General features: G+C 48.2%; 1 protein-coding gene across 1 annotated transcript in view; it reads left to right on the top strand.

Annotated features, from left to right (window-relative positions):
* Window positions 1-1,609: 1,609 nt before the first annotated feature.
* Window positions 1,610-20,304, top strand: part of PAPPA (pappalysin 1) — a gene marked incomplete at both ends in the record, with an annotated part of 250,394 nt that continues 231,699 nt past the window's right edge. Inside the window, one exon of the mRNA XM_082655786.1 lies at window positions 1,610-2,027. Within this exon, the coding sequence (XP_082511912.1) occupies window positions 1,610-2,027 (418 nt within the window). The remainder of the gene's footprint in view (window positions 2,028-20,304) is intronic.

Here is a 20,304-nt window from a genome sequence, read left to right as displayed (position 1 = left end):
ATTAAACACTTGGAAGGGAAAAACAAAAACAAAAACAAAAAAAGAAAAAAAAAAAAAAAAAAAAAAAAAGAACTGTTTTGCCATAAGGGGGAGCCTTTGAGTTCTACAAAGAGGGGGAAAAAAAAGAACAAAAATATATTACATATATGTCCCAGTTCAAAACAGATCTACAAAGCAGCCAATGGTTAGATCCTTACCTGTGACTTGAACAATGTCAGAGCACCTGAATTTCTTAGGTCGAAAAAAAAAGGCAAAATAATAGTTTTTTTCATTTTTTATATAAAAATAAAATAATTTCTAACAACCAACAGAATATTTTTAAGAGTATTCAGGAGTATTCAGAGACCTAGTTGTGCTGAGTGTACAGCTTCGGGAAGGCAAATGCCTCAGAAAATGCCTTTCCTGGTTGCTTCTGATGATTCAGTGAGGACTTTGGGACAACATTTGGACTAGCTGAAGCCAGAAGCACCCGGGGCTCAGAGAAGAGGGGGACGTTCATCATTGTATAACTTTAAGGGAATTCTGAGAGGGAAAAGGAGAAAGGGAGAAAAGGAGAGGGAAGGCAAGAGAAGGGAAAGAAGAAGAAGGGAAAGAGGGAGAGAGAGAAAGAGACAGCATTACAACAAAATCTGAGAATCAAGTTTCAAGACTCTTTATGTGCTATATAGAAGGATGAGGTTTACCAGCAAAGTGCAAAGGGGATCCTGAGAGAAGAGATAGATTTTTCTCCCGCCAGGAGGGAAAAAAAAAGGGTGGGGGGAGTGAAGGAGGGAAAAAAGCAAGCAAACCAAAACAAAAACAGGAATGTGTGTTTTGAGCAGGAATGAGGAGAGCTGGGAGGACCATAAGGGGGTGTGTACAGAATTTCATTAAATTGTTACTTTAAGATTGTCTTCTTGAAAAAAAAAAAAAGAAGAAGGAGGGGGTGGAGAAGCGGAGCGAAGGAGGCAAACGGGAAAGTGGAGGAAGGCTGGGTAGCTCGGCCTCTCCAAACTGATTGATTAGTCATGATCCCCGCAGTTTTAACTGGGACTCATTCAATTGGGAAGGTGGAGCGCTCGGGAGCAGATTAGCATACGCTTGTTTACTCATCTTCTGAGGGATTTTTCCCCCCTCTTTCCTTTCATTTTGTGAAGAAGGAGGGAGGGGAGGGGGGACGGGGGGGAGAAGGGGGCTGTGGCTTGTGTTATAAAGGACGCAAAAAATAAATAAATTAGAGCATCTTTTGGGGGGAGGGAATTCAGCGGATCAGTGTCTTAGAGGAGCTTTTTTTTTTTTTTTAAGAGCGAGAAATCATATAAAATAAAATGAAATAAAACAAGGAGGAAGGCAACCAGCTGTTAGAGGGGGGAAATAAGGCAGATAAAGGAGCGGGGAGAGAAATTAATTGCCAACCAGGAGGAGTTGGGCTGTATTTTTCAAAGGTGGGGGGAGTGGAGCACACACCTTGAGGAGGAAAGCGAGAAAGAAAAGAAAAAAGCAAGTGGACGGGGGGGCTCGCCCAAGAAGGGTGAAGAAGCGAAGAAAGTCGAGGCGCCGAGGCTCCTAAAGCTGGCAGCTCCGGGCGGCGGTGCAGGGGCGAAGGGGGGGCGGGGGGGGACCGTCGGACATGCGGCTCTGGAGTTGGGTGCTGCGCCTGGGGCTGCTGAGCGCCGCGCTGGGCTGCGGGCTGGCCGAGCGCCCCCGCCGGGCCCGGAGAGACCCGCGGGCCGGCCGCCCCCCGCGCCCCGCCGCCGGCCCGGCCACCTGCGCCACCCGGGCGGCCCGCGGCCGCCGCGCCTCGCCGCCGCCGCCGCCGCCGCCGCCGGGCGGTGCCTGGGAAGCCGTGCGCGTCCCCCGGCGGCGGCAGCAGCGGGAGACGAGGGGCGCCGCGGAGGAGCCGAGCCCGCCGAGCCGGGCGCTCTATTTCAGCGGGCGAGGCGAGCAGCTGCGCCTGCGGGCCGACCTCGAGCTGCCCCGGGACGCGTTCACGCTGCAAGTGTGGCTGCGAGCGGAGGGGGGCCAGAGCTCTCCGGCGGTGATCACAGGTAGGCGAGGGCGCCCAGGCGGGCGCTGCACCGGCCCTGCGGCCCCAGGGGCGCGCGGGTGCTTGGGCGCTGGTGGCGGGATCGTTGGGGGCTGGCGGGTGTGTCTGTGCGGGAGCCGCTGTGCCGGCGGCGCGGCGGCTCCGGGGCGAGCTGCGAGCCTCACTTTGCCCCATCTGCGGAATGGGCGCACTCGGAAGGCGTCTCCGCCTAGCCCCGCTGGAAGAGCGCAGGGAGCGCTCCCGGCCTCCTGGAGACCCGCAGTTGGTGAGGGCTGGTCTCCGGGGAGCCTCGTGCGCGTGAACCGTGTTTTGGATGGTCAGAGGTACTGTCTCCGTTTGGGATGGAGGAATGACCCAGTTGGGATGCATGTGAAAAGTGGCTAGGGGACCGTTGATTTCTTTGGCTTTTTAATGGAGGTGACCCTCCCCCTTTACTTGGCCCCGTTACCCTGAAAGCCTACAAGGACAAGGTTGTTGTGATCGCCAGGACTTAGAAGTCCTCAAAGTGCCCCCAAAGTTGCTCTGTGGTTGCTGCCTGCCTCTGGGATTCACCCCCTTACCCCAGGCACACACAGACACGCGCACACATACTGCCATCCCATGTCCTTGCTTTCAAAGCCTGTCACTGGGGGCTGGGGTGAGACTTTCCTCAGGCACACCCCGCCAGTCCTCCCCCGACTAGGCTGAGAAACGGGGCGCTTTTCTCATTTGGGACTTTTACGAGCCCGTAATGAATTTGAGTTCTCCCTCCTCACACACACACACACCCATCCGCCCAACACACACACACACCGTTCTACAGCACAGCCCGTAGTGAAACCGGACCCTTTGGGAGGGTTGCAAACCTTAGAAATGCACCAACATCCATTTTTCCCCCCTCCTAATGAATCTGTGGCAATGCCTTTAATAAAACTGGGGGGCGGAGGGGGGCGGCGCTGGAGGAGAGAAGGAAAGTTTTGCCTCTTCTGGCTGGGAGATTCCCTTCCTGCACAAACAGTCTTGCCGTGTCCTAGGACGTCTCAAAGTGAGAGTAGGGGTTCCCCTTTCGCTGCAGCCAGGAAACGTGTGGAGGCGTTTTGCGATCCCACCCCCTTACACACACTTTCTTAGAAGGGAAAGCTCTGAGTTCTTCCGGCAGTCCGCTTCTTTCTATTTTGGCGTGGACTTTCTCAACCGTTGCGCTAACGCTGTCCTATTTACATCAAGTCCATTTAGGGGACCCGAACTCTGCTGCTATACCAAGAATATGCCCCCAAAGCTCCCACTCTCCCGCTGCCAAGTCGAGAGCTAGAAAGTGACTTTCCCCCATACCTGACGTCATCACATGCTTCTTTTTTTCTTTTCTTTCTTTTTTTTTTTTTACCCGCCCCCCCCCCCCCCACCCCAGGAAGGAGAGAGAAACTGAGCTTATTCACTTTTAGCCCTCAAGCCCTACCTAGTCAGCCAGAGGGGGTTATAATGTAGAGTAGAGGGGAGATGTTATTCATAATAATAATGATGATGATTATAATTCAGGGCTGTGGTATGTTTACTTCTCTTTCGGAACATAGGAAAAACACAGAGCCTGCAGATTGGAGGGTTTTTTTTTTTTTAAATAAGTAGATCTGATTTTTCCTAGTCTTTACCTGCCACACCAGTGATTTGGAAGGCTTCTCCTCCAGAGGGGAGAGTGCAGGGTTATATAGGTATCATCAATGAAAAGGTAGTAAATGCATTTTTTCAAAAAAAAAAATATAGCACCTGGGATTCCACAGGAGCCTGCTTTATAAATGTCTGTAATTCAGACAAGGAGCCTCTCTTCACACACGCTCTTTTGAGGACTCATTCGCTGTCTCACACAAAGATAGTGCAGTAAAATCCTTTAATTGGATGGGGGACGTTAGGTTATTATTGCTTGTATAAAATGCCTGGTCCATTTTATGTGTGGAAGTAACATTCCTCTCAAAACGAGGAAAAAAAAAAAAGTCACTGCTGCCGTGTAGCACCAGAAAGCTCAGAGCTTTTCTCCTGAGGATTCTGGTGGATTTTTTTTTTCCCTCCCCTAGTTGAGTCTGAGCCAGATTTGCGGTGTGTAAACACCTGGCCTTGAGCCAGAAAAGACTCATTCTGCGTATCCTCCACACGGTACAGACTGTTGGACTAAAAAGAACCTGCTTCTCCTTGAATTAAAAAGCAAACAAACAGAGGTTCTTTGCAGAAGCACTTTTTCAGCTCCTTCCTTCGTGTAAGTTCAGGCTGGGAGAGGCCGGGCCGAGGTGGGCAGTTTGGATGCCGGTGCCAAACCGTGTCCTCCCGCTGCGACCTCGGGTGCCCAGTTTGCTGCCTGACCTCTGCTGGCTCTCTCTGGCTGGGCGTCACCACTTTCGTAGGAATCCCTGGTCACCTATCTTGAGAGAGCAGGCATCTCTCAGCAGGGACCGCGCTGCTATTTCAGGCAGAGGGCTGCTGCCTTGCTGTCAGGCCAGGCTGCCTTACATCACTCTTTGCTGCAGGATTCAATTGGGTTTCGTAAAGGTCTAATTTTATGGTGCTGTTAACCGGGTTTGTCGTCTGGCAGAGGCAGGCCTTGCCGCTCCTGGTAGGCGGGCTATGCTCCCAGATCCGCCTGGGATGCTATTTCTGCCCCGGTTCAAACTTCACTGACACCAGTTCAGACAGGCGCTCGGAGAGGCAGAGGGAAGCAGTGAAGGAGCAGTTTGCTTCTGAAGCTCAGAAAACATGCCTTTTATTTTTTCCAAAAGGGAAGGAGAGAAATATATATAAATACATATATATATATTAACAAATAAAACTGGGAAGGCTTATGCATGCAAAAACAAAGCTAAAGTGAGGAAGTGCCTGTGTGCGGGAGTCTGAGGGTTGAAGAGCCCACCAGCGATGGATGCTCTGAGCGTTGGAGAGTCCTTTAAGGCTATTGTGAAGAGGGTCCTTGGAGGTTACCCAGGCTTCTCTCTTTGGCCGAACAGGGAGACAGAGACGCGGAGAGGGGAAGGATGTGTGCTGGATGACACAGCTCACCAATGCCAGGAGCCAGGATTTGATCCTGGGTATCCCCACTTCCAGACCGTACCCGCTACACTACTGAGAGAATGTGTCTGAGAAACCCTGTCACCTCCGACCCCTCACAGACCCACCACCCAGCACAGCCCTCAGCCTCGATGCTCAGCAGTTTGGGCTCCCTTTCAAGTCTGGGGGCGGGGGGGGGGAGGCTTCCCGACACATCCCTTCGCCTTTTACCAGGCAGGATCCAAACCCTTGCCCCTCATCCCCAGCTGCCCTCCCCCACCGTACCCCTCCAGTTTGACAGAAAGAGAAAAGAGGAAGAAAAAGAAAACAATAGAGTCAATTTGCTGCTCCATGGAGCGGAGGCCCCTGAGTAGCAGTTAATCTTGTTAAAGTGTCTCCTGACCTGTTAGATAAGTGAAATGTGGACCCCACAAGCGCTGCCCTCCTCCCACCCCCACCCCTCAGTGATCCAGAGTCCCTGCTCAGAAGGAGAAAGGGATTTACCTGAATCCCCTCCAGCACCTCCGCTTTCCGTGCTTTTCTCTTTTGTTCTAAATGTTGGACTGTTGAGTTCAGCGACTACTCAGAAGAGACTTTTTATTTCCTCCCTTCTGCAGCCCCTACTTCCCGCAACCCAACCAACCCCCCAAAAAGAGTGCCTGCATTTCCCCAACTTCAGAACTGTAACCCCAGGGAAGGCTAGATTTCAAGAAGTTCATGTATTAACATGGTTCTCCCCACAACATTCATAGTGGCACCTGGGGTCTAGGATATTGCCATGGGGTGAGAAGCCAGTTTTAGTAGCTGGGTTACCTCTGCGTGAATCTTCCTCTGCCCCTAACTGGTTTTGTGACCTTGGGAAAGTTAACTGATTCCTCTGGGCGTCAGCTTCTTCACGTGCAAAGTGAGTGTAGCACGAGGACCTGACGCATTACATGAGCTCATACGTAGAAAGTGCTTAGAACTGGACTTAGTGGATAGTAAGTACTCAATAAACTGTGATCTTGTTATTGGACATGATTTTCCAATGACCTCAGCCTTGGCTTTATGGACTGAGGACACTTAAAGGCAGGAAGGAAAGCAACTCTTCCTGGGTGCCTCCGAGGTGCCGGGTACTGCGCTTGCCTTGTGTCTGCGAGTTTCATCCTCACAACCGCCCTGGAAGGTGGACGTTGTTACCTCTGTTTTCCAAGTGAGGAAACAAAGTCTCGGAAAGTTGAAGCGACTTAGTCCAAAGTCCCACGGGCTCTTGCAGTGGACAGAGCCCAGATATGAACTCGAGTCTTAAGTGCCTGTTTCTTCTTCAGCAGTCTTTTTGGAGAGAGAAGGAATGACCCCCATTCCCTTCTTTAGACCTGCTGCAGAATGTCGCCACTCTTTCCTGCATCTCTTTGTGCTGACCATACGCCTACAGATTAAAGGGGATAAAACATGAATCCAAGTCTCACGTGGAGCTCTGGGTTTGACCTAGCAGATCTGTGTTTCTTTTCACGTCAAATTATCAGGCAGACTGGGCTTGGAATTTCTGTTGCCAATGACTTGCTGTGTGATTTGAGTCACGTCACTTTATGTCTCTAGCCCTTGCTTTCCTCCTCTGTAAAATGGGCATAATGATATCAGGACACTGAAGTGGAAAAAACAGGCAGAAAGTACCTGGCACAGAGCCGCTCATATTAGGGATTCAGTCAGTGGTAGTTGGATCCAGTAAGTAACCACCTTCCCTTTCCCAGTTTGCCAGCTTGGCCTTCAGAAAGTAGGACCTGTTTGTGCACTGTTAGGGCTTTCCCTCTTAAGTTGCTGGGGAGTCTATCTAGAGTAGACAGTGTATCTTGGGGAACAGTTGGACCCCTTCAAATCCCTTCCTTGAACTTTGATTTCCTCTTCTTTGACCTACTTGGATGACCCCTTGGTGATAAGAGCCAGAGGAGGTCCAAAACCACTGGACCAATGAATAGGAAAACCAGTTAGCACCCAGAGGGAGAATGCACCCTGAGGAACAGAAGCCAGACAGTGGTCACAGTGGGGTCCAGGTCACAGCTGTGTTGTCACATGCCTCTTGCTCCTTCCCCAGATGCCCTCCTACTTCACGCTCCCCCGGTCAGCCATTCACGTGGACAGATGGGGTAATGGAGGCTGCATTGCCCTCGTCCCTCTACACAGAGGAAGGCAAACTTGAGGCTCAGAGGTGCGGGGCTCAGGGACACGGGATTTGCGTGGTCAGCTGGGAATGGACTGAATCAGGCAGATCATGGTACAACAGGGAAACTGAGGACCAGTGTCACGAAGGGGCTGAGCACTAAACTGTGTTCACAAACTGCCCCTCTCAAGGTAGCCTGGGAGATCGTTCCGTCCAGTAGCTCCCATCCCTCAGAGCCCTGAGAACCATCAGCTTTTTAAACATCCTGTGCCCAGGCTGCATCCCGGGGATTCTGATGTCGTGGGTCTGGGGTTGGCCTGGGCACTGGTGTTTTTCAAAGCCTTCTCAGGTAATGTGGAAGGGCCACCAGTGGGGAGAATCACTGATCCAGTCTGCGGTCTCCCTGCTCTGCAGGTGGAGAAACTGAGGCGCGAGGGGGGAGTGGCATTTCCTGCTTATCCAGCTGGTTGGCGGCAGAGCTTTGAGAGAACTTTAGCTGTCCCAATTCCGAGTGGCCAGACACCAGAAAGGACCTTTATTCCATTCCCAATTCCCCTGCTGGCCCTAAATGCCTAGGAGCAGGGGGCAGGGGGTGGGGGGTGGCACTGACATTCCATTTTTCCAAAGCTGGTCCTATATGTGAAGCTACACCCTCTCCTTCTGGTGCCTCCTTTAAAGTGCAGACAGTCCTAGAAGGGGGTAACGCGTGGAGTTCCATGCATCTCATTTCCAATGGATGTCTCACCGTGCTTGAGAAGGGAGTTCTCTTCTGAGCAGGAATAAGGAGTGTAAAGGAAGGAGGGAAGCCCAGCCGTGAGGCATTCCCCACTTTGCCCTGGGCCAGTCCTTTGGAAGGCAGGCAACTGTTCCTATTATTTCAAACCCCCTCGCCTTGAGATCACTGTGAAACCAGCACTGGCCGCAAGGTGACTTAGATGAGGATGCGAGATGATCCCCAAGGACCCCAGGTAGGAGGACCCCCTATACAAGCGGCTTGTTCCTCGTCTACCTATCGCCCAGGACCTAGGAACCTGGCGGGTGCCTGCTTCTCCCCTCACCTGCTGCCCTTTCTCTGGAATTTATTTCCTTTGCCTCAGTGTCTCTTATCTTTTTTCTTGCTGCACTGAGGACTCTCCTTCATGCCTTGATGCATTTACTGGAAATGCTCAACTCAGAGCTGACTTGTGGGTCTTGGCCCCTTGGCTCCTTTGAAAACCTGGAACTGGGACCTAGGAGCTCTGGGCTCAAGTCCTGGCTTGGTCTCCTGTGAGCTGTGTGACCTGGGGACTCTGGGGAGAGAGTTTCAGGTGTGGTTACATTCAACATCCGTATCTTGCGGGTTGTCACGGGAACCAGGTGAGACGATGACAGGAAAGGCTCTAAGCCAAGATCAGAGCCCAGTCCATAGGTCGACAGTGGTTGGAGGATCCAGAAAGTGAGAGGTGTGAGGGGTTTGTACAATCAAGGTCATTCCTGGAAAGGCACCTTTATTATCATTATTCACACGGCAAATGATAAACAGTGATCGAATTAGCATGACCTCACTGGAGTCCTTTGATGTTGGAACTTAATAGGTCTGCCTTACTTGCTGTGTGACCTTGACAACTTAACTGCTCCTCTCTGTGCCTCAGTGTTCTCAGGGTGCACACTGAGGGGTAGCAGTGGAATAGGGGCTTTCAAACTGTGCCCCACAATCTTAGGAATGCCCTGGGGAGAGGCTGAAGGGGAGTACTCTGTCTCCGCGCATCTTCCCTTCACCTACTCTGCCTAAACTGTGTGCTTCTTCCAGATTTCTTTTGAAGGAATGTGCAAGTTTCTCAGTGATAGAGTTTGAATGGACATGGACTACATTGTTAACTTTGTTAGGCATCATAACAGTATTGTGTTATATATTTTTAAAGATCCTAATCTGTTAGAAATGTGTACTGATGTATTTATGGGTAAAATGACGTTATGTCTATTTTGTTTGTTTAAAGTGTTCCAGAAAAAAAAATAGGATGTTGGGAGGAAGAGTGGTAGATGAAGGAAGATTGGAAGACTGATGATTGTTGAAACCAGGTGACAGAAACGACAGGCGTCAATACTTTTTTGTCTGTCCCTCTGTGTGTGCTTGAAGAATTCCATCATAAAAAGTTTAAAAGAGTTTGAGAGCCACAGGAGGAGCTGAAGTCTTAGATCCCTGCGTGTTCTGTGAGCTGATAGGTTTTCCAAATGCATTTCTGCAACTTGGAACGGGTTAGGGACTCTCCCAAGGTCACACAGAGAATAACTGAAAGTCAGTGTGCAGTCCAGGCGTCTGACACTAGGAGCTCCCTCTGCCCTTCTGTCTGCACAACTGCAAACTCAGGTGACTGACCATCCTGGGAGAGCTTGAGGGGAAGGAAAGGAAGGACGAGAGTCTTAGGAGGGGCATGTAGGAGGAGCAAGTGGAGCGTTGCAGCGCAATAAGAAGTTTTTGAGTGAGGGCATTCCTTGCTGCGTGTGAACCCTTCCACACACTGTGAAGCATTTCACATCCTTGGTTTTGTGCATAAGAATCGCCTAGGATCTCCTAATCATTGTGACAATCCAAAACACACTGTGACCATTGACACGCACAGGCACACACATACACACACTCACATTTCCACATACCCCTATTTCTCATTTTTCTGGCTCCTTATTTCTTTGCATCTCCCATTGCCCTGGAAGCCTTCTAGAACCTTGTAAAGCCTGGTGGGGGCATGGGGGATGGTGAGCTGCAGTTGACTGATCTCAGAAAGAATTGACACGCTCAGGCAACAGGGGAAAGGAGCATATGTTTACTGAGGAAGTATTTTGTAGTGATTGATGGTAGAACTCAAGAGTCAGAGTGCCTGCGTTTGATTTCCTGATTCTCCCACCTGCCAGTTGTATGACCCTGGGCAAGTTACTTAATATCGCCAAGCTTCACTTTTGCCCCTCTGTAAAATGCGGATGATACTGGCACCTACTTCATAGGGTTATTTTGAAGATTAACTGGGCCTCCATGTGGAAACCGCTTAGTAATGGAATCTAGACGATGGGTAAGCACCCAGTAAACGTTAACTCATATTGGTTTTATGTGTCCGGCCTCGCTACACATTATTTTCTAATTCTCTCAATAACTCTGTAAATTAGACATGTTTATCTCCTTTAGCAGAGCCAGGAATTGCCTTTCCCTCCCTCACCACTCAGGAAAGTCTTACTCCTATTATCTTAACGTAAAACAAAAACTAAAATGAAAGGCAAACAGAATAAACATTGCATTGTTTCCTATTACAAAAGCAATGTGTGTTCACTGTAGAGAATCTAAGAAATACAGATTAGAAACAAAGGACAAAGTAAAATTTGTCCATCCCTGCCCAGGCATTCAACAAGTATTTGGTGAGTTTCTGCTACGTGCCAGGTACAGTTTTAGGTCCTCAGTACAGAGCAAGGAACAGAAGAAAATATCTCTGACCTCAGGGAGTTTATATTCTGGAGTGGGGGGTTGAGGAGGAGACAAGATACATGAGTAAGCGACTAGATCGCGTCATGTCAGGTGAATGTTTATGAAGAAAAATAAAGTAGGAAAGGGAGTTGTGTGGGGCTGGGTTGTAGGATGAGGAAAATTTAAATAGGGTGGTCAGGGGCTTCCCTGGTGGCACAGTGGTCGAGAGTCCACCTGCCGATGCAGGGGATACGGGTTTGTGCTCCGGTCCGGGAAGATCCCACATGCCGCGGAGCGGCTGGGCCCGTGAGCCATGGCCGCTGAGACTGTGTGTCCGGAGCCTGTGCTCCACAACGGGAGAGGCCACGACAGTGAGAGGCCCGCGTACCACAAAATAAATAAATAAATACATAAATAAATAGGGTGGTCAGGGAGGCAGCGATGAGCAGTGGCATTGCAGCAGAGGCCTCGGCGCAGACCCGGGGCTGGCTGGAGGAGGACTCGGGGCGCCAAGGAGGAGCAGTGTGGGGGTGGGGGGTGTCAGGCCCAGGCCAGTTTAGTCCGTAGCTTGCTGTGTGACTTTGTGCAACTTATTTTCCTTCTTGGGCCAATTTTCCTCATCTGAACAGTGAGAGTAAGGAGGAGTTTATGTGTCTTTGTCCTTGAGACGCATCTAGCAGAGCTTCCCTGAGACTCTATAATCCCCATCAGGACTGTCCTAAGACAGATGCTCAATGTTCGCAGTAGCTCCGGCGCTCTTCCTTTCTGAGTGCAGCTTCTTCCGCTCGGTGGTGCCTGTGCCCCTCAGGGACCAAGTGCCCACACACTTCCTGCTTCCTCTCCCCCAGCTACACTCATTCTTGAAAAAGGACATGGTATCCCGTCTTACTAAGGTATCATGGACTGATACCAACCTAGAAGGTTGCTCTTCCATGGGCATATATCCTTTCATGTCTCCTCAGAAAGCTTCCTATCCAAAAGCAAAGTACCAATAGGTAGAATTTCAGTCAAAGAGTGACTGAAGACATTATGTAGGGAATATTGGTACTTCCCAAGAGCTGGAAGCCATCTCGGTTAGTAATATTGCTCCTAAGAGCTGCCATACATGTTTTTTAAACACTCACTGAGTGACCTTCCCAGTGATCACATCCTGGCTGACGGTTAGCGTACTCAAATTTCATCATTTCCTACTCTATTGAAGCCGTTCCAGGCAAGTTCCTGGACACTGGTGTAAGCCACTGGCCTTTTAGTCATGCTTATCATTTTAATCACATCACTTCATGATTAAAATACTAAAACTCTGAGTCTGTAGCCATCCGTTTGCCTATTTTACTTCTGGGAATCCCTAGCACTGTCATCCCCCGATTTTTCTTCCAACAAGAGAAAGAAAATGTTTTCCAGTATCATTTGTCACAAACCCAGGGTCCATAGAACCTGCAAGAGTAGGAGAGGCGACCCTGTTTCAGTTTTGCAGAACCTGAGAAGGTCCCAGGTTCTAGTCCATTTGAAGGGAACAGAGACAGAAACTCTAGGAGGTGGGGGGGGGGGGTGGTCACAGCTTGGGATATGAGTATCTGGGTAAGGGGAGCACATGACTAATTGCAGATCCCTGATCTAATCTTTTGCCTTCAAGAAACTGGTGGTCTAACCTGTACCTATCACCTTTGTAATCAAGAACCTCTCCCTATATCTGTCCCACATCCGTCTCTTCTTAAGTCTTTTTGCTCTATAAACATGAAATGTGGCTGAGCAGAATATAACCAGATGTGTTTGTAAAGAGGGGGTTATTTCCCCCCATGGGATTGGAGATCTTTCAGCCACAAAGGCTGGTAAGAGTACAGAGAAAGGTATGATAACAGGCCAATCAGGAACAAGGTGGCCTTGCCCTAAGAGATGCAGAGTACACAGAAAACGTAAAAAGGGAATATATACTCTACTCTGTTTGGTGAAGAAACATTCATGTAAGTCCAAAGAACCAAGGTGTGTGAGAGTCAGAATCTAAACCATTTATTTCAAAGATGAGAAACCAGGGGGTGGTGAAGAAGTGACTTGTCCACACCAGTGACCTTGCTGGGTAAGATCCTCTGTCTTCTGAGTCTTTGGGCAAGGTCTGCTTCTCTCCTGACTTGGCCTCCTTTTCCGTGGAATAAGTACCATCTCTCTGATCATCATTTATCTCCAGACTCTGCTGGACTCCGGACTTATAGATCCAGCTGTCTACTGGAAATGTCAGCCTGCACTTCAGACTCAGCATATCCGAAATGGAATTGTCTTTCCTCCAGAATTTCTTCCATCCTCATCTCGTGTCATCTGCTCTAGATATATCTCCCACCATGTTTATTCAGTCATCAATTCCTGTCTATCCTGTCTTCTTATCTTTATAGCCAACCTTGCCCCTTCTTAGCTTAGGCCCTCTTCATCTCTTGCTTTGACTATTTCCTTAGTATTGTAAATGCCCACTTCTCTGAGCCTCAACTCCTACACATCCTTCAACTTCCCACAGTCAAATCTTTCTAAAATGCAAATCTGACTCTACTGCCTGCAGCTATAGGCCTTTCAGTAGCGCTGGAATTATCTGCAGTTCCACCAGATAGATGCCTTAGGCTTTTTTCCCATCATTTTCATTATATAACATACCTCCTAAATCCCCAGGCACCATTTTGCAGGACACTTAAGCCTCGTAGGATTCTGCTCAATGTTCGCCTCTTGTGGGAAGCCCTTTCTGACTCTTCCCCAGGTATAACTGGTCCCCCCCGTCCCTTATCCCTGTATCTCTGCTGTACCTTCTGCACACATTTATCGAAACACCTGGAATTCTTTATCACATTTCATTCTCTGCATATTTGGGGTCCTCTCCACTTCACTGCCTAGCCAAGTGCCTGGCTTACATAGGAACTATAGGTATTTTTGTTTAATGAATGCATGACTGGATGAGAGAACCAGCTAAATTTCTGATGATTCTGGGAGAAAGAGCTTGGGCATGTTGCATTACGTAACCCAAAGCACATGACCTGGCCCGTGCGTCACACTCAAAAACGTTACACAGTGGTTAATTCCATTTCCCCTTGAGCAGAGCAGTCAGAAGGGAAAAGATATCCGGCCTTCCAGACGGGGGTGGGGGGGTGGGGGTGGGGGCAGTGTATTTAAATGCCTCCTCAACTCACATTTTGGCCTTTCTAATCCAAGCCACGTTTTAGCCTGGGTCTTGCCCTCTCAGCCCTTCGCCTGTTTGCAAAGCATTTGTTTTGTGTGTGAACTGCAGCACATAATCCCAAGCTTTGCTCTCCTCTCAGATTTCACCCCTCTCCCCTTATCAGGTGCTTCTCAGGGCTCAAGTGTCCTAGCAGTCATATCTGTTGCCTGCGTTTTCGTCCATTTCCCTCCTTTCTGATCAGCGGGCCTTCTTCCCCTCTGCTTCCCTTGATCTTGTGAGACCTTGTGGTGACCTCGGGATCTGGAATCCTCCATCCGCTGTTTATGTACCCTTGGGGGGAGAGCACGCATTCTCAGCAGTAATAAGAGTAATAAAGGCAGCTAGCTTACAATGAGCACTTACTATGTTCTGGCACTGTGCTGAGTGCTACACTTTGGACCCGTTGAATTAGGTTTAGAAAGTGACATGACTTGCTGTAGGCCTCACAGCTTAAGGATGGTGGAGCTGGGGTTCAAGAAAAGGCCAGTTTAATTTTATCTCTATCCACAGGGCCTAGTACATTGCTTAGAATACAGTAGCTGTTCAGTTAATGTTCCATCAGAGGATGAATATAGGAGTGAATGATGAATGGATAGGTGGATGGTTGGGTGGATGGGTGATGGTACCCCCAGTGGCTAATGCAAACATCTAGAGATTGTAGAACAAAAAGGGAAGGAATGGAGGGAGAGAGACATGGAAGAAAAATTGGAATGAACATTATAAGACTTTAAAGAGATTGGCCAAGAAATCTCTTTGTTGTGCAGAATATATTTTATTTGCCAGTGACTTTCGAGCAAACAGACCCTTTATGTCCACCAGAGCATTTCCCAGTCTACCAGGAGATAATACACTTTCAAAGATTCTCTCTGCCAGAAACATTTCTGGATTCCTCTTTCGGGAATCAAAGCCTGGGGCATATTCCCCCAAATATTCTCAAAGGAAATACACTGTCACCCTTTGAGGATGGACCTGATCCATTCTGAACCAGTGTGGGACCTGTGCAGGTTATCGTGCTGCATGAACTATGGGGTTCTGAGCAGAAGAATGACTCTGGAGTTAACAAGGCTGATTCGTGATGCGCTCTCACTGGAGCCGATTAGGCCTCTGTAGAGCCAGTGGTAAGCTCTCAGGATGACCCCTTTACAGAACAGCCCCACTGGACTGATTAGAGCTGATCTGCTAGAAACCAATATGGTATCGTGTTCATCCCTTTCCCAAGACATTAGTTTGCTTTTTAAAATCTGCTCAGTTTATAGATGGAGAAACTGAGATCCAGGCAAGTTAACTTGTTAAGTTAAGCTCAGTTGAGTTGAGTACGGTGAAGCAGCAAACTGGCAGCAAAACTGAACGTAGAATTCCGATCTCTTGACTCCCAAATCAGTGCTTTTTCCACTGGACCAGTTTGTTTTCCTCTACAGTGTTGGATTATGGTTACCTCTGTGGGTTCACAGCAGTGCGCTTATTAGAAAATGTCGTACAGCTGTTTATTAACTTTTCTTAAGTATTTCTTATGTGACAAACCTCTGTCCTAGGCATTCTGTGAAGTTCAGTAGTAAACGGCAGTTTATTTAGAGAGGTAAACCTCCCTCCCTTCCTCCCTTCCTCCCTTCCTCCCTTCCTTCCTTCCTTCCTTGCACCCACCCATGTATCCATCCATCCATCCATCTATCCATCTATTTGATAGATAATTATTGAGCAATCTTTATGTCTTTGTGTATTACACATCAAGCAAGGAAATGGGGATTAAAAAGGAGAACGGGGCACGGTTCCATCCCTTGAGGAACTCCCAGTCCTAGTGGTAGAAGCAGACTGGTAAACAGATACATGACATGGTAACCGCTATAACTAAGCAATTAATAGAGCCCTGGAAGAGCACAGAGGCAGAAAAACTGTGTTGTTGCACACCCGTGTTCATTATGGGGGCTATAATGTGCTCTGAGATTTCAGAGGCATAAGAGATCCCTTCCACCTGGAACGGTGGGGGAATTGTTCACAAACAATGAACATGTTCACGTACGTGTACTGTGTGCCTTGCCCTGCATGTGGATATACCATGCGTGCCATTTTAAATGTAGAGACACAAATCAAAGTAGAACAATAAACACTTTTTGATTCATGTCTCAGCTGAGGACCTTGACTTAGAGTAGCTTTTAGGAGTATGACACTAGGAAATGATTGGACAATTCAGTGTCACCACCCACATCAAATCCAACAACCCCTTATTGCATTTATCACTCTTTTGTGGTGCTTTCATACATGTCTGTCTTTCTCCAGTTGTCTCCAAGCTCCTTAGGAGCAGAGACCATTTCTGTCTTCATCCCTGCTTTTCCTACCTGTCGCACAGTACCAGCCATGCCAGTGGTGCTTGGTAAACTTTGTTAAATGAATTGGAGATGGCTCCAAGTAAGGGAGAAAAGAGTGTGATTGAAAGTGGGTGCTGTGAAGGACAGGTGCTTTGAGGAATGATATGAGCCTTAGGAAGGACCAAGCAATGTGGGCAAATATGTTATGAATGATATTAGCCATTCCATATGGCTCTGGTTTCTCTGAGCTGACCTGTTACCTGTATATATTCTTCCCACCTTTCCCTATTCCTGAGCCTCCCTTCCTCCTGCTGAGCCAGCCAGTGTACCATTCTGTTGGTTTTAAGTCCTTTTCCCCATGGTTTCCTCTCAGCTTCTCCAATCCCATCCCTTGGAGAGAGCTGCTAAAGAACCAGGTGCAATTGTGTGGGATGTGCCCGTGCTGTTCCTGCATCCCTCACCTGTGCCTTGGAGACCTCCCAGAGGATATGAACGCAGAGTGATGGCGAGAATCATGTCTGCCATGCTCAGTGCCCCTTCCCGGGGCCTGGCACATTGCTGGGGTTCAGCAGATATTTGAGTGAACTTCTGGATGAATAGATGCTGTAAATTTGCAATGCATCTGGTCCTGTCTGCTCAGTTCACAGATGGAGAGAATCTGATTTCCAGAGGAGGCAAGGAAATGATCCCAAGTTCCGTTCCAGATTCCGGACAGAGACCATTCCTTCTGTCCTGCCATGTTGTCCTGGAATTTGGGCCCAGCTCTCTTGAACTTGGTCACAAAGATTTCAGATCATTGAATCCTATAGTTGGATAGGGCCCAAAATACCCTTTTTACAGCTGGGAAGTCTAAAGTCCAAAGAGTGGAAGAGATTAGACCACCCCAAGGCTTCCAAAAAAAAATTTTTTAAAACTCTATGTGTCTCCATAGAGTCGACAGATATGTCGTATGTGCCCAATACTCTTCGAGTTGCAGCACTGAGCAAGACAGAGCAGGTCCCTGCCCTCATGGACTTTCTGTTCTTGCGAGGAGAGAAAGCCAGTAAACAGGAAAACAATTGTAAGGGCTTGTGTATTAATAGTGCCAATAGTGATAATAGTGACAAGTGACAAGAAGTGGGTGCTGTGGAGAATGACTGGAGTTGAAGAACATCGCTGTAGGTGACCAAGCGGAAGCTTGAACGACAGATGGGGAGGAACAAGCCACATGAAAAGACAAGTGAAGAGAGTTCCAGAGAGAGAGAGAGACAGAGCACGCCGGAAGAGCTAACACACAGACCATGAGGCAGGACAAGCTCAGGATGTTGAAGGAGCAGATATTCAAGCCATTGGGAGTCATGTGTGTCTGGAGCTAAAGGCAGCCCAGGTCATAGAACGTGGATTATAATCTAGATGAACTAGGTAGTTATCAGAGTTTCAAACAAGGAAGTTACAGGATCTGGTGTATGTTTTCCAAAGTTCACTCTGACCTCTATGTGGAAAATGAATGGCATGAGGCCAAGAGTAGAATCTCAATTATACCGCTATTGTGGTGTGAATTGATTGTTGATATTATTACTTCAGTTATGACTTAGTGTTTTGATTGATATCATTACCATATCCTTACTAGTATTATTACCAAGTACAATACCTGAATAGCACTAATATTTGAGATCAATAGAGGAGGTGGGGGGGTTCCTTGCACTTTGTTCCAGGAGGACTTGAAGAGATTTGTGAACCCAAGACATTTTCTGTAAAAATTTGAGGCTCTGCACAGTTTTCTGGGGAGAGGGTCGAAAGTTTTCATCACTTTCTAAAAGGGGGCTATGGCCCCCAAATGATGACTTAAATGCCTAAAAGAAGGGGGCATATGAGGTCATTTCCTGAAGCCTGGTCCCAGCTCTAAAATCTGAACATTCTAGGAGATCTGTGAAAATGAGAATGTTGATGTGGAGTTGTCATATCAGACTGAGGAATTGCACTTTCCTTCATCCGTACCCTTGCTGGAGTAAATAGAATTGGGGACTTTTTTTCCCTCTGAGGAGTAGTTTATTCCTTAGAAATATAATCTACAACTTTGTTTATTCAAACTCTGGTCTCTGAGTTTTAAACCAGGCAAGTTCACTTCAAATGTGGCCTTAGGTGGTCCTGATCATAATTATTCCCTGTGGATTTTACCCATGAATCTGTGAATCCAAACATCCATCTACTCGTCCATCCATCCAAACGTCATCCACCCATCCACCCACCTACCCTTCTTCCCTCCCTCGCTTCCTTCCTTTTCCCTTCGTCCTTCTCTCCCTTCCTCCTTCCCTCCCTCCCTCCCTCTTGACCTCCTCCATACTTAGATCTCTCCATCAACCCATGCCCTCACCAATCTATCCTTCCACCCATGTGACCTTCTATTACCAGGCTCTATGCTAGGGCTAGGGCAAGAGTTCGGAGACTCCAATTCTTATTCTTCTGCCACTGTGAGTCCTTGAAAAAAAATCTCCTGAGAAACCTCCGTTGCACCCTTCACTTCTACTAGAGTACATTTTGAAAACCTCACTTCAGAAGCTGAAAACTGCTTTGAGAAAAATTAGCTATGCCTGCTTAGTTACATAATTATAAGTATTTCCAGTAGTGCTCCGAGTCTGGGTCTAGACTCCTGGAGGCTTCTTTATCAACACTAATATTTTAGATCAATAACAGATTCTACCCTTGGGTCAGCAGGTAGTGGGAAACCAATAGAGAATGCGCCGTAGAGGCAGGGCTCCTTGGGAAAGGACAGGCTTTATAAAGGGAGCAGAAAAGGGAGCCAGCCGTCACCTAGCTCCTGGGACTCTCTTTGCCCACAAGCCCCAAAGCCCTGGTAGAGTGATTCTGAGCCTTCATGATCCGCGTGTGCCCCTGGATGCATGATGTAGCAGGAAGCCCTCGTGGCATGGGGTTGTTTCAGTTTCCGAAGCATTCGACATGTACCTATCATATTCCCACTCGCCTTGTAAAACAAGCATTTTCATTTAATACAGTGAGGTCTTTGTGTTCTCAACAACAAACACATGGTCTAAGGCTCGCGGACACAACCTGCCTTTTTCTCTAACGCTCTCCCCCTCACCCAACTCTGTCCGCCCTTACAAAGCCCAGCGTCAGCAGAAATATCTGTTTACAAACAAGGGCTCCCAGAGAACAGTATCAGTAGCTCAGACAAACCTCTAAAACACGCCCCCAACTCTGTCCTTGGAATCCCTGCGAACAGGGTATATCCCTGGCAGCAGCTTTTGTGGAAGGCTTCCTGCCTTTCCATCTTTCCATCTGTCTTCATGTCTGGCTTCCTCTGTCTCCTTCTACTTATTCATTAAAACCGTGAGGATCCTGGACTGCAGAGGCAGTTGGATGCTGGTTTGGGCCTCATGGATATTTGGAAAACAGAGCCCCGACAGGGAGTGGCTTGAGAACAGCAAGGCAGACCCACACACATCCAGCCTGCCGTGTCATCTGAAGCAGAAACTGATTGAAGAAGGATTATTAATTGGGTGGATATAATGGTCACATGATGATCATACAGCTCTAGATCATTTTTCTAGGATTATCAGCAACTGAAGCAATTCTTTTGTTACTCTCTCGAACTTGAGTCGACTATAGCTCCCTATTACCTACACATGGTAATGATAATAGCTAACATATTTAGCACGTAACATGTGCCAGACACTGTTCTGAGGAGTTTGCATGTATTAACTCTTTAATCCTCACAAGGACCCTTTGATATAGATACTACTATAATCCCAGTTTTCCATATAAGACAACTGAGATATGGGAAAGTTAAGTGACTTGCCGAAGGTCGCGCAGCAAGTACTGGGTAGAATTAGTCCCCAGAATCCAGGTTCTAGCCATTCTTCCACAAACCTCTCCAGATCAGGTCAGAATTCCTTAGCCTCACATTGAACTTCCTCCTCAGACATTGTTTCCTACCATAACACTTCCTAGTTCCTTATGTCGGGGGTCCTCAACCTCAGCACAGGTGACATTTTGGAATGGATTATTCTTTGCTGTGGGAGTCTGTCCTGTACATCGTAAGATGTTTAGCGGCATCCCTGGCCTCTACCCACTAGATGCAGAAGCGACTCCCCGCCACCCCCAGCTGTGGTGATCAAAAGTGTCTGCAGGAACATCACCACGTATTCACTGGTTGAGAACCGTTGTCTTCCGTGGACTCTTCCGATTAAACAGAATTGTCTGGCGTTCTTA

The sequence above is a fragment of the Grampus griseus genome (genome assembly GCF_964374135.1).
Source record: "Grampus griseus genome assembly, chromosome: 6".
NCBI classification, from domain to species: domain Eukaryota; kingdom Metazoa; phylum Chordata; class Mammalia; order Artiodactyla; family Delphinidae; genus Grampus; species Grampus griseus.
The sequence above is the reverse complement of the archived record's forward strand: the minus strand, read 5'-3'. Positions and strand labels throughout refer to the sequence as shown.